Source organism: Apteryx mantelli, chromosome 6, assembly GCF_036417845.1.
Source record: "Apteryx mantelli isolate bAptMan1 chromosome 6, bAptMan1.hap1, whole genome shotgun sequence".
In the NCBI taxonomy this organism is placed as follows: domain Eukaryota; kingdom Metazoa; phylum Chordata; class Aves; order Apterygiformes; family Apterygidae; genus Apteryx; species Apteryx mantelli.
Window position 1 is genome coordinate 12,307,697 of NC_089983.1, and position 14,911 is coordinate 12,322,607.

Below are 14,911 nucleotides of genomic sequence, written 5' to 3' on the forward strand. Positions count from 1 at the left end.
ACTTCTGAAGCCCATTTTGCTTCTGAAAAGTAACTTTTTCAGATGCTATTATGACTTGTTTTATTTTTATCAAGTAGCTGTAAAATTGATTTTGAGGGGAATTGAATGCACCAGTGATTTTTACTTGTACACTCAGTGAAAAGTCTGTTGCACACTAAAGCTTCCTCAGTGAAGCATTATAGAACTGTAGATACCTTAAATAGTAAAGCTTAGCCTGCAGATCTGTTTCTTTCTCAAGATCTTCGTTCAGCACATTTGTTTTGGAGTAGTCTCTGATGACTTTACAGACATGGTGAGTTTGTGCTCATATTAAAGCAGAATCTGGCCTGTTATATGTGTGGTGAACAAACTTTATTATAACCATGTCTAGTTGATTTATATGAATGCAGCATGTCCTGCTTCTCTGCGTAAACTGGGCTTTGGCCCTATTTCAAAGAGTAGAAACTTGCCAGTTTTGTTAAGAGCAAGATATTTGCATGTGAAAACTGATCTTCAGTGCTTGTGAATGTATGGAAATAAATAGTAAGTTTGATCTAGGTGACACTTGAGGGAAACAGATGACAGATTTATTGCAATGGTGCTAGCAGTGTGAAAACAGTGCTGCGAGTCATTAGATGTCAGAGAAACTGCGCTGGTTCACAGCTATCATTTGTTGTTTTAACTTTGGGATGCAGCAGAATGATATTGTTGTCATAGATTTCAAACCAATGGGTTAGTGTTTCCCTCACTGGCAGCCTTGAAGTATGCAATATGTATTTTAGAAAGCTGCTTTTCCAGTTCATATTCAGGAGGTTAGGCTTTGTGTATGGTTCTTTGAAAGGTAGCTTTCCTAGCTAGTAATCAAACCTACATTCTGAGACTTAGCACAGAAATGAAAATATCAAATGAATCAACTGCAATAAAAATAAAAGACTTGAATAAGGAGAATGACCTGATGTTAGCTGCAGCTGCTTATTGATACTGAGTTTCTGCTGGCTTAAAAATTTAGGAAGTCACGTTTACAATCAAGAAATTCTAATGACATCTAATTAGTGTATCATTACAGAGTTTTTAGTAATCTGGTTTAGAATGTGAAAAACAGAACAAAATGATGTCAAAGACTTTACAAAAGTATAAATAGTAAGTATATTCCTCAGCTTGCATGATTTTTATTAATATTCAGATAATTTAAGTTAAATTATTATAATTATAAAGAACATGGAAAGAACCTTATTTATATTTGTATCAGTGAAATATGAAGAATGCAATTAACCTTGCATTTGGAAATAGCATTTGGTAATTTTTTTTTAGTATAGCATTTATGATTTCTTCTTTGAAAGATGTTTGAATTATAAAATCTAATGATAGCTTTTATGTATTCTTAATTTTAAGACTGGTATCTTCTGTAATGATTAAGTTTGGCCTGAATGCCAAAGCTCCTTATACAGCTTTGCTGATTGCTGTACTTAGTTTACTGTGTGATCTCAGCTCAAAAGGTGATGTGTTGGGTTACATATAGAATATTCAGAATTCACAGTAGTATGAGAGTAGTCAGATTCCCTTTTTTTTTGAGCTGGATTCAAAAGAGTTGACTTCAGTAACTTCACATTTACAGGTGTTTAACCACTAAAAGCATTTGTTTGAAGATCAAATTGAAGGCCTTTCATTTAGATGTTGAGCAGAGAGAGCTTTAGATGTTGAGCAGGAATCCCATGGGTGAGGGCCCTAGAAGGAAGGAGTGTTCAAGAGAGCTGGTTAATATTCAAACATCACTTCCTCCAGGCTCAAGAGCGGTGCATCCCTATGAGTAGGAAGTCAAGCAAAGGAGGCAGGAGACCTGCATGGATGAGCAAGGAGCTCCTGGCAAAACTCAACCAGAAGAAGGAAGTCTACAGAAAGTGGAAAGGGGGACAGGCCACTTGGGAGGAATATAGGAATGTTGTCAGAGTATGCAGGGATGCGACGAGGAAGGCTAAGGCCCGTTTGGAATTAAATCTGGCGAGAGATGTCAAGGACAGCAAGAAGGGCTTCTTCAAATACATCAGCAGTAAGAGGAAGACTAGGGAAAATGTGGGCCCTTTGCTGAATGGGGTGGGTGCCCTGGTGATGAAGGATGCAGAGAAGGCAGAGTTACTGAATGCCTTCTTTGCTTCAGTCTTTACTGCTCAGGCCAGCCCTCAGGAACCCCAGATCCTGGAGGCAAGAGAGAAAGTCTGGAGAGAGGAAGACTTTCCCTTGGTGGAGGAGGAGTGGGTTAGAGATCATTTAAGCAAACTTGACACCCACAAATCCATGGGCCCTGATGGGATGCACCCACGAGTGCTGAGGGAGCTGGCGGATGTCATTGCTAAGCCACTCTCCATCATCTTTGAAAGGTCATGGAGAACAGGAGAGGTGCCCGAGGACTGGAAGAAAGCCAATGTCACCCCAGTCTTCAAAAAGGGCAAGAAGGAGGACCCAGGGAACTACAGGCCAGTCAGCCTCACCTCCATCCCTGGAAAGGTGATGGAGCAGCTCATCCTGGAAGCCATCTCCATGCATGTGGAGGAAAAGAAGGTGATCAGGAGTAGTCAGCATGGCTTCACCAAGGGGAAATCATGCCTAACCAATCTGATAGCCTTCTCTGATGGAATGACTGCCTGGGTAGATGAGGGGAGAGCAGTGGATGTTGTCTCCCTTGACTTCAGCAAGGCTTTTGACACTGTCTCCCATAGCATCCTCATAGAGAAGCTCAGGAAGTGGGGGCTAGATGAGTGGACAGTGAGGTGGATTGAGAACTGGCTGAATGGCAGAGCTCAGAGAGTTGTGCTCAGTGGCACAGAGTCTAGTTGGAGGCCTGTAGCTAGCGGTGTCCCCCAGGGGTCAGTCCTGGGTCCAGTCTTGTTCAACTTCTTCATCAATGACCTGGATGAAGGCACAGAGTGCACCCTCAGCAAGTTTGCTGACGATACAAAACTGGGAGGAGTGGCTGATACACCAGAGGGCTGTGCTGCCATTCAAAGAGACTTGGACAGGCTGGAGAGGTGGGCAGAGAGGAACCTCATGAAGTTCAACAAAGGCAAGTGCAGGGTCCTGCACCTGAGGAGGAATAACCCCATGCACCAGTACAGGTTGGGGGTTGACCTGCTGGAAAGCAGCTCTGCGGAGAAGAAGCTGGGAGTGCTGGTGGACACCAAGTTAAGCATGAGGCAGCAATGTGCCCTTGTGGCCAAGAAGGCCAATGGTATGCCAGGGTGCATCAGGAAGAGTGTTGCCAGCAGGTCGAGGGAGGTGATTCTCCCCCTCTGCTCAGCCCCGCTGAGGCCCCATCTGGAGTACTGCGTCCAGTTCTGGGCTCCCCAGTACAAGAGGGATGTGGCACTACTGGAGCAAGTCCAGCGAAGGGCCACAAAGATGATTAGGGGACTGGAGCATCTCTCTTATGAGGAAAGGCTGAGAGAGCTGGGCCTGTTTAGCTTGGAGAAGAGAAGGCTGAGAGGAGATCTTATCAATGTGTACAAGTATCTGAAGGGAGGGTGTCGAGAGGATGGGACCAGACTCTTTTCAGTGGTGCCGAGCGACAGGACGCGAGGCAACGGGCACAAACTGAAACACAGACACTTCCATCTGAACATGAGGAAAAACTTTTTCACTGTGAGGGTGACAGAGCACTGGAACAGGTTGCCCCGAGAGGTGGTGGAGTCTCCTTCTCTGGAGATATTCAAAACGCGCCTGGATGCAATCCTGTGCAATGTGCTCTAGGTGACCCTGCTTGAGCAGGGGGGTTGGACTAGATGATCTCCAGAGGTCCCTTCCAACCTCAGCGATTCTGTGATTCTGTGAGAGCTTCTGATGCAATTGATTGCAAAGAAAGAAACTTCCCCCAACTCCAAGTACTTTGGAGCTCTGCTTGTACTAAAGACCAGGTGGACTGGATTTCCCCCTGTATTCAGTATACTAACTAATAGAACACATGGATCTTCCTACATATTGGAAAAAAAGATTTTGAAGCTTTGTAATAGTTCTGCAGCACTAATTTTTTCAAGAGTTGTGACAGATCTTATTTCTTCTGTTCTAACATGTCACTGATTGCTTCTGCTTTCTCATACTTGTTTTACCTGCTTCTTATAGAATATGGATAAGACCAGTTACTTGTGAATTGTATGTTATATGTTTTTTTATACTGGACTTGAAGTAGTGAAGTAGTAGTATGGGATATTCTTGAGCAAGTATTTAATGAGGTAACTTGCTAAAACAGAAAGCTATTGTATTTTTTGCTGACAGTTATCTAACATTTTGGCATCATTCTGGCATAATTGTGGAACTAATGATGCTCAGTTTTCTTCTCAGTCATATTTCTAGCTTACCAAAGGTCCTTGGAAAGCACTTGGATGGACTAAGCAAATACCATCTGTGCAGTGAAATAAATGTGTATAAAATATTTAATTATGTATAAGGCTTCCAGTAACTTCAAGGAATTCAGCAACAGTTAAAATGGAAAAGGTGATATAAAAGCTCAATTCTCTGTTTTTCACAGGAGAACTGAAGCAGCGTGCTGTGTCACTATCACAGTTGGATACATTTTGCATTGAATAAGGAAAGCTTGTTGAACCCTGTGACTTGCAGCTTTTGTTCTTCAGGCTTCTTGAAGCTCATGAAACCTAGACAGAAACCTGAGGAGTTTTGCTTGCTTGTCTTAGACAAATGCCCCTTTGGGTTTCTATAAGCAGTAATCTAATGGAACAACTGCTCTATTGATTAAACAAAACATCTAGCTGATTCTTAAGATTTCACTGTTACATTTTTGTCGTATATGTTAAGTATGAGTTTTGTTTCACTAAACAATCCTGCTTTGAAAAATATCAAGATATATTGTGTATGTTGAAGAAGTGATTATTAGATTCTGGACACGTCTATCAGTGTAGTTAATGTAGTTAATCCCATATTACACTGTTGAACCTCAGCTTCCAATTTGACACCTAAGTGTTACTGTATAAACACATTGAACTGTGAAGAGTTGATTTGAATTTGAATTGGGATTTTTCATTCAGAATTCTTTGTTAAGAGATTTTTAGGTTTAGGGTAGTTGTGAGTGATAGCCTCAGGAAAGAAAAGCTACTTTTTTTTTCCCCCCTTAATTCAACACTAAGCATTAATCTTGGAAGAAAAAGCTGTTCATCATATTGAAATTAAAGGCCACAGATTGTGTTAATCTTCTGTTATCAGGACAAACTTAGATATCACAGTTTCTTTAATTACTCAGAGGTCCAGAGTACCTGACTTGGCTAATAGAATTTGTTGTATAAGTTCTGTTAGCCCAAATGCAAACTTTGGACTTCCAAGTTAATGACTAATGGCTGAACAATCATAAATTTTTGGAACTAGAGCAGGAAAGGTACCTAACTACTGCATCCAGCTAAACTGCCAGCAGCTTTTTAGTGCTTCCTCTGATGCACTTTCAGATGTCTCTTGATTAACTTTTTCCAACTCATAAGTTTTTCTTTTTTTTTAAAACATGTTGCTGTCTGAAATGTTTCCTCTTCTAATTTTTCTCTTGGTAGCATTGCTTGTTTCACCTAGTTGGGTTGATATTCTTACTGTAGTGATAAATGTTGCTGCAGTGCTCAAGTTGCCTCCATCATTTGTTTCCTTCTAATATTTTTTCTGCATTGCTAACTGTCCTTTTGTAGGAAATTTTTTAAGTTCTTACAGTGGCCTAACAGGCTTCATCACTGTGTTCTGGCTGATACCACTTGGGGGTTTGTGGATGCATTAAATTCTCTTGGGTCTTTTTTAGCTGTTTTCTGTGATACATATGCATGCAAGATTTCCTTTTGCTGTTTATATAGCCAAATTATTTTGGCATTTTGAATATCTTAGTTCATTGCTGCATGGTTTCTTCTCTCACTGGCCCCACACTTTCCATTCAATGTCCTTTTTTCTTCTTCGTTCATTTATTTTCATATTGCTTGTATAAGAACAAAAGTTTATATTTCCCTAGATTGAAGAAAAATTTTGAAAGGTTTAGTTTCTAAAATAAAAGGATATCTTATACAGTCAGCAGTCTAGGCCATTTCTTATTCAGATCTGGTACTGTAACTGTCCTGTGTAAATGGAGTTTTCAGTGTGGCTAGAAAAAATGATGCGCAGGCACTGTATCCTGCCTGAAAAATACTCCACTTTGCACTTACATTTGGGTTCTACAATCTAATAGAAAAAGGAGAAATATTTTCAAGTGAATATTTGCATTATCATTCCTGAGCTGTTTTAGCGTCCATCTTTGTTTGGACTTGCATTTAGAAGTGGAAACCATTAATACGCTTTCCCTACAGTTTCTGAAAGTAAGTACATACCATTGCACTGTATATGTAATATATGCCTTTGCTGGCTGAATTTGAAGTCAGTGCATTGATAGCTGAATTCAATGATTACTTTGACTTTCTCCTGTTATCTAAAAGCCCCAGCTCCATACAGAGTAGTCTCTGTGATCTAGTTCATGGCTCACAGGCTGGCTACATCCTGTGAAATATTTCCATATAGTCTGCAGTTTAGTTTTAGGTTTTTTTTTTTTTCTTTTCCCCTGAAGTAGTGAGTGCTTCCTAAAAAGCTGAAAACCTTCTCCAGGAGAGAGCTGGGCAGGGCCCTGGCTGCTGCTCTGTCTAACTGTGTGGGATATCACATCCTGCTGCAGCTGAGGTAGCCTCTCCCAATGGTAGCTGCCACCATCCTCGCTCCATATGTGGCTGGCAGTAGCATCAGATGAGCTCTCTGTGGTCAGTTCAAAATGATGCTCTCGCTTACTGCTGAGAGCAGGAGAAAAGGATGCTGCCTTTGTGGCTCAGTGTGGACCATGTGGTGTGTGCACTGTGTGGAAAAAAAAAAGATAAACAGCATGGATGCTAAGCTGCTGCATGTGCATTGGCTAATGTAGGCACAGAAGACATCAATGATCCAAATGTTTTTGTCTCCTTAAGGCTGTGAAGATGATCCAGCTGTGATGCTCAAGTACCTTCTTAACACTGTTTGATATGTCCAAGCTGGAAGCTGACGAGATGGATAAGCAGCAGCATTGTTAACACAGTTAATGGAAAAATCGTAAGGGAAGCAAATAAGATGATGGACACAAGTGTTGTGGAAAAAAAATTATGGGTAGTGGAGGGCTGGCAAGACTGCAGTGGTGTCTACTTTCTAGAACATAATTCTTTTCTCTAGCAAGGAGATCAAATCTAGAGGTCTAATAGAAAACTATTCTACATGGTGCTGGCAATCTTGACATGAAGAGGTCTGTTTTAGAATACCACTCCGAAACATGTTTTGGAGCCTCAATAATCCAAAAGGAAATCACTTTTTTCTAGAACTTGTAGACTGACTCCTGCGTAGCTTAAAATTATATGAATAACACTAAGCAAAATATTCATGGTACTATTAATTGAAACTGGTGATTGAAACTCCTTTCTCCCATTAATGATTAGTCTGAGATGAAAGATTGACTCTAGACACTTGAACTGTGTTACAAACTAAGTTAAAAGTCTAGTATTTTACCTCATAAAATACACAGATTCTTGCTCAACTTAGATGCCCTTAAGCTCTGGACTTAATTGAAGTATGTGTTCAACGATGAGATAGTACTAAGTTAGCGCTAACTAACCTTCTTTTTAAACGTGCAGGCTGCTTCAGTATAAGAAGAGATACCCCGTATGTGTAGGGTGTGGGGCCATAGTCATTTCAAGTGAAAAAAACATAGTTCTTCGTAGTTCTTCCCTCCTCATTCCTGACCATGTGCTCTCTTACGTTTCTGTGGCTGTGCAGTGGGATGGATCTGGAAAAACTCATAATTTGGCTTCTGGGTGAGTTGAATTTTTGTTTGGGATTGGTCTCCTGGTCTAATTCACTACAACAGTGGGGATGTAAAGGGTGTATGCAGTTTGTGTTGGAGATCTCCTCTTTCCTGGGTACTGCTAATGAAACTCGACCCTGAGTTTTCGTAATATCATAATTAGTTGCTCAAAGCATAATTCAGCAAACATGATTTGCTTTTGCTCTGTGGTACCTTGTCAGTTTTGCTAAAGCAACTCTTTGCAGGTTTGCATGGTGGAGGCCAGACTGTGGACTTGATCAGCGCTTAAAATTAACATTTGTTTCTTAGGTTATTTGTGAACTGGATTAATTACCCAGTCCACCTTGTGGTCCTACAAATGCAGTACTGTCACAGCTGAACGGATGGCATAGGACTGGGAATGAGAGGCTGTCTGTGTTGGCAGAGTTGGAGAAGAAATGTTTGCCAAACAACAGTTTTGATGTCTTGAATTTCATATCCAAGAAAAAAATAGATCAAATTTTACTTCTTGTAAATATTTTCTTTTGTAAATATATTCTTTTGTATATGTTGCTTCTTGAAGAGTAGTGTGTATTTCTGTTATGATATCCATTTTTTTCGTTGGCATGCAGAAATTTATGTGCATGAGTGCTAAACTACAAATATTTTAAAACTTTCAAATGGTGAGATATTCAGTGGTCTGTTTCATGGAAGGTTAATTTAGGTCAGGGCACTGAAAACACAGTTGTTACCTGATTGTGATCATGCTGACTGCAAGACGTCTGAGAACTGAAGGGCTTCAAGGTCTCTGGTTGATATCCTTAAGCGTTCACAGTAAGGAGTCTTCATTTTATTGTAACGGACTTAGCAGAATTTTGTTTCTTTTGTCTTCAGTACTCTACGCAGAAACAGTATTCCATAGATTACTGACACTACCGTAGAGAGGTTATCAGTTTGGTTAGGGCCCAGTCTTTAACTAGAGAATTTTTTTAGGTGTGGATATTGAAATAACTTTTTGCCTGCCTTAGGGTCAGGTATGAAGCATTTTGGTGTTCTGAAGGTTGGCAGATTTTATTTAAATCCTTTATCTGTTGTGAATTAAAAATCACAGAGTATCAAATCTTACTCTGATGAGGGTTATACTTAAATTTGACTTTCTGATAACTTGAAATTATGAGTTTATTTGCAGATACTGAAGATACTCCATAGTTACACAGAATACCTAGGTGTAGTAATCAGTGTACCATTTAATTCTCTAAATCATTTGATCTCTTTGAGCATGGCAGCAGTTGCTAGCAATATGATTTGACATTATCAGGAGGATAAGTGGGGAACTGGTTACATAGGAGTGTATGATAACATATCCTCTCTGGAAATCTGCTTTTAAAAGTAAAAAGTTAGATATTTAATATTAAACACTGCTTATCATTCCAAGCTAAATTTGAATTGACATGCATTATTATAGCATCACAGGGGAACTTCTGACATGCTGTAAGTATTCCAGACTGTTTTTCCTGTTAGTTGGGTGAGACCCAAGTTTTCAACTCTCTTGAAAGTTTTTAAGGTAAACTTGATTATTTTAAAGTGCTGTTATCAAATAAAAACATTTTGTTGTGAGATGGCTGATTTTAATTTGAAAATTAAGCACTTTGCATCTTACATTATATAGGGAGACGGTTCAAACTTTAATTTTGCTGTGCTGAACATGAGTCGAGTTTGCTTCAGAGAGTTTCAGGTTTTATATAAAGCCGTGCAGAGCAAACCACACTTCTTCAGGTCATCAGCAAAAGGCACAAACTGGAGCATTCAATCAAAAGGGTTTTTGTGCTAATACTAGTTCCGAATGTGTTTATAGGATTGTTGTTTGTGAAAAATGTTTTGGTGTTTGAACATTGAGAAGTCAGTTCCTTGTTGATTTGAATTGGTATAAATGGGTGAGATTTCAATTTAGCTATTAGGTTCCATCAGCAGAAGGACTGGCTCTCGATGTAGATTCATATTTGTGCTTCTTTAAGCAGTAAGGTCATAGCAGAAGTTCATAATTTCTAAAACGATAGAGTGGCTTCCTTTTGTTCTCAAACACTTTGGCTATTAATGACAAAATTGTGTTTCCTGGCTTCTACTCAGTTATTCTGGATGTACACTGTGCTAATATAAATCAGCAGTTTCTGCTGCTATAAATAGACTTGGTCAGCAGCTGCAGCGCAAAACTGATGAGCTTCTGGTCATTTTTATTATTGCTATTTGGAAATGGGATAGCTGTGAAAGTGTCCTTTGTGTACGCCTGCTGTAGTGATGTTTGCACACTGAGCTGAAGTTATGAGTGGGGATAGGGAAAGAGTTTTCACCGCATTTAGAAGCCAGTGGTGTGGAAGTGGAGGTGGAGAGCTCTGTATCCCTACATATGGGAGTCCTTACAGTGAGTTTGGAGCTCTTTTATATAAAATACATGCTACCCAGCTGACTGAAAGTCATGAGTTCCTAAGCAGGGTCTGGGGATAGCATTTTTTCTTCTTCTTTATAGCTGGGCCTCAGGCAGTATATACAAGCGTATGTACTGTTGGGAAACATCATCTTGCTGTGCCCTGAGAATTGTCTCCCAAATTTTTCAGTTCCTTCCACTGCTCTTCTTTTTTCATCTGCTGTATGGGAAGGAAACAGCCAGGGAAGAATGCTTGCCTTCCACAGCATTCCTCCCCTCCTGCACATTTTAGGAGCTCTCGTTAGCAGCTACTGATGCTATCCTCCTTTCTAGGAAGCAGCATAGGAAGTGATACCAGTCTGGCCTGCAAGAAGAAGGGAAGCTAGCAGGTCAGCCAGGAAACCATTCTTGTGAATGGACACAGAGGAGGCTGCCAGGAAAGAAAATATTCAATATCTTGGATATGGGGATTTAATTGAAGTCCTGTATCTGTATTGACATGGTCATTTTTCTTGAAAGCTACCAATTTTGCTCTTAAGGTTCTTAGTGCAGGGCTGCAGGAAGTATCTTGAGCTGTAAGAATGATTTTCCTGAAGTAAAGATATACTTGCTTTCAGCGTTTCCCTAAAATACATATAGCCAAATGGATCATAGACTCAACTTTTGCTGAAAGATGTGGAATTACTTAATTTTTCCTCTCTGATAAAAGAGCATATTTCTTGTATCTTGACACCCAGCCTGTGTGAATCACATACAGAGAAAAGGAAATTGCGAAACGTAGTATTGTGATGGCAGGTGAGAGTGGAGACCGCTCGTCAGCTGCTGCTTGAGAAACAGTGCAGTCAGACTGCGGGGAGGCTAAACATCACCTAATTGAAATTCAGGGTATTCCAAAGCCTAAACAACTGGAAACCAAGGATCATCTCAGTTGTATGTTTTACCAATGCTTTAAGCTGTATTCTTTATACTAAATTAGGTTTTAGTGATGTTAACTATTATTCTACAAAAACCAGAACCCTGAGGTCTAAACTCTTAGCTTATTAATTCTAATGTTTTTTAAAATATATGATAACTTCTATTAGGCTTGATAGCCTGAATATTTTTAAGTCCTCTGCTACTAGAAAAATGGATCATACTAATTCTTCATAGAAGACAATATTGACAGGGTGGGAAAGCACAAAGCATGTTTGAAAAGAGTGTGGACTTGTTCTTTTTAAAAATGATTCCTCTCACATTTTAATTCTTAGGGGAGTAATTATAGTTCATCTGTTGTGACAAAGCACTTCCATTTTTAATGGTCATTCGTGGCAATAATGAGGTTTAAATAATTTGGAGAGTTGAAGAATATGGTATTTGACAGATCATTGCAAGCACTTAGGAGGTCTAATTGAAGTACAAAGTTTAGAAAGAAGCCTTAATTCTGTAATAACATTTTGTGTCTCATTGGATAAACAAACCACATCATGAGTATAAAATCATAAAAAGTGTTAAGTATTGCAGAGTGCTTTTGAAGTTTATTACTAACATGCAATTTAAGATTTTGCACTTTTGAGTATTTCTGGAAATGATTAGCATGTATAATAGCTTAATTCCTTTTAGAAAGTGTAGAAACTGTTAATGTACAAAGTTAATATTTTTTGTATGATGAAGAAATGTAAAGGAAGAAAAATGATAATTTTAATGTAGAATTAGTTCGGCATCTGGAAATACTCATCCTTTAAAGAGAGGCAAAAGGAGTTCATCTGGAAAATATTTACCTGAGAGACTTTACTAAATAAACCTTTATTTCTGCTTTTAGTCAGCAGATAAGCAGCGAGCCCTAGAAGAAACCAAAGCCTACACAACCCAGTCATTAGCAAGCGTAGCCTATCTGATCAACACTTTGGCCAACAATGTCCTCCAAATGCTGGATATCCAGGCATCCCAGCTTCGACGCATGGAATCTTCAATCAACCATATTTCACAAGTGAGAATTTTTTCCTGATTTTTTGCAATTTGTTCTTGAAATTGTACAGCAAGTGTAAAATTCTTTCTGGGTTAGGCTTACCTAATATTTTGGGAATGAGAAAACATAGTTGTCCTTAAAACAGAGGGATATATTGCTTCTTGTGTTAAATCTGGGAAGGGTCTCTTCTTTTGATTTCATGATACTTGTGTTACTGTGAGCATTTTACATAGGATAAGAGATTAAATGTAATCTTGGCCTGTTTATTGTTTGGGGGGTTCTGTTTTGCCTATGAAGTGAAAAGTACAGGAAAACTGCTAATGAGAAATTCAGAATATTACACTGAGGGGCAGATTAACTAATCCAACTCCTATTTGGTGGCTTCCTGTTCTTGCTATTAAATGGCTACAGGCACTTAAAATTAAAAGGAAGAAGTATGAAATGGACAGTGGAAAACTGTACTTGTCATCTTTTTACTTTTCCTGTTGCTGTAATACTGGCATCTGATCACAAAAGCATAGATGGCAAAATACTTTGTTTCTGGCTTTTCTTAAGGTGATCTTTGCAGTGACACAAACAGAAGGTGAAATGATGCTGTCTCATGTTTGTGTATAGCTTTACAATTCCTGCCATGGTTTGCAGTTTTTCTGAGCAGCAGTAAATTACTAATATTAAGAACCTGTGTCCTGCCATTACACTGATGAGAGTTCTGACTGCCAGAATGGGTTGAAGACAAAGAATAGATTTATTGGAGGCTTACATGCCAATGATGGATTAAAAGGAGAAAGTAAGAGCAATGAAACAGCACATTCTGGTTTTTCATTTACCGGAGAGTTGGTTGGCTTCATTACTGAGCACTTCTAGAAGACAGAGATAGGCAGTCCATTTTGTGTCCTGTTTTGACCAATACATTTTGGCTACTAGAAGTCCGATAAAGTTTCTTGGACTCCATATGATGATGTTACAAATGAAGAAAAGAATAACGTGGTATTTAGAAAGGCATTTGAAAGTGGGAGCTGTGTAAGTTAGGAAATAAGCAGGTAGTTAAACAGTACGTAGATCTCGAAGAGGAGAGAAGAGTGAATGGAGTCTGAGAATGACACAGCATTACGAAAGAGGAAGCAACACCAGAACAGGACAGAAGGTAATAAAGATCAGAATAGTATGGTGTATTTTTTATAAATGAGTCAAAGAGAGTTGGTGGATATGTTCTCTTTAGTATTCAGTGTGTTTGACTTGACTGCCATATTCTTTACAGTTACTTTTTCTCCAGTTGAGAGATTATTATTTTTCTGTCTTGTGAATGATCACTCTTACAATTCTCTGAAAGTTGAAGTTGTTTCTATAAAATGAGTTGAACTCATCTATTAACTTGCTGGTGCTGAAAGGCTTGCTAAGCTGGCAGTGATCTGGCCCGGCAAAAGAAGTGAATAACTTCATTCTAGGTTGATGAGCTGAACTGGCTCACTGAGGGATCAGATGAATTCCAGAGTGATGCGAAGAAAGGGAGGGGGGTGTTGGAATTTCCTTTCTGATGGCGCTGTGCTATGAAATTGGTTCAGTTATCTCATGCAACTGGTTTCTGAGAAATGAGCTGAGAAGTTTTCTTCCACTGCATGCTTCTTCTTAAGCTATGGGCAAGTCAGTTTTTTTTTTTTCCAAAAAAGTCGCAAATGTTATACTATTACACACCTTATATGTATTTGTGTGTGTATGTGTATACTTATGTGCTATATATATGCTCTGTGTGCTTATACACACACACACACACAAACACATATATAAGTACATATATATACACACACACCTGACACCTGTACACACACCTGTACACACACCTGTACACACACACACATACCTGTACACACACACACACACACACACACACACACACAAAGGCTTCTTGGCAGGCAGGCTAGGGCCAGTTAATAAGTATTTCAATTATTTGAGAGCCCGATGCAAAAGACAGTATATTAAGGAAAAATATTTTCATTCAGACTTCACCAGATTCTGCATTTTATAGGTGCAAAAAATTCATTTTGTCACACAGTTTGTGTAAATCAACTTTTGGGAGAAGTGTCATGGAATTTTTAATTTTTTCCTTCTGAGAATGATTTTTATGCAGATTGAGATGTGAGGTCAGATTGTCTTTGCTATGTAGGCAGGATTGGTACATATGCAAAATGGGTAGTTATTTAAAATGGACCGTTAAATTACCAGTGCCCAATACCCAATGGAGATATATTTGCCAGCATTTACATGCTGCAGTTGTACAACAAAACAGAGCTTAAAGTATTTCTGATTTAAAAAAAAAAATCCTTTTATATTTCTATGAAAGTGGCTTTTTTTGTTGTTGTTTTTGAGACTGTATCATCCGTATGTAGGATGCTTACCAAACCTTCATGGGAGGAATGATATCAGAGGAGCAGACAATTGTTGAATTTTGGATAACACACACACACATGCACACGTATGTGTTTGGTCCAAGGAACTTTTTAAAGCTGAATTTAATCATTTGGAAATGGGTTCATCCCATTATACTGATGTTGCAGATGGCTATATTTTCTCTCTTAATTTCAATGGTTATTTTCCTTTCAGCATTTTTTATTTCTTTTGTCATAGCTTGTATGTAATAAACCATTTCTGTTCAGGAACTTTGATTATACTTCTCATCCTGGAACAGGCATAACCTGCAGAAGATTTCTCCAGTCATTTTCACGTTGGGTGTCAAGTTTAGTGTACTGTTTCTAACACCACTTAAAAAGCTTCA

General features: G+C 39.0%; 1 protein-coding gene across 4 annotated transcripts in view; it reads left to right on the forward strand.

The window, feature by feature from the left end:
- ABI2 (abl interactor 2) overlaps window positions 1-14,911 on the forward strand; it is a 77,009-nt gene that overhangs the window by 20,306 nt on the left and 41,792 nt on the right. For all 4 annotated transcript variants that reach the window (XM_067298759.1, XM_067298762.1, XM_067298761.1 and 1 more), the window contains exon 2: window positions 11,995-12,162. In XM_067298759.1, coding sequence (XP_067154860.1) covers window positions 11,995-12,162 — 168 coding nt within the window. The remainder of the gene's footprint in view (window positions 1-11,994; window positions 12,163-14,911) is intronic.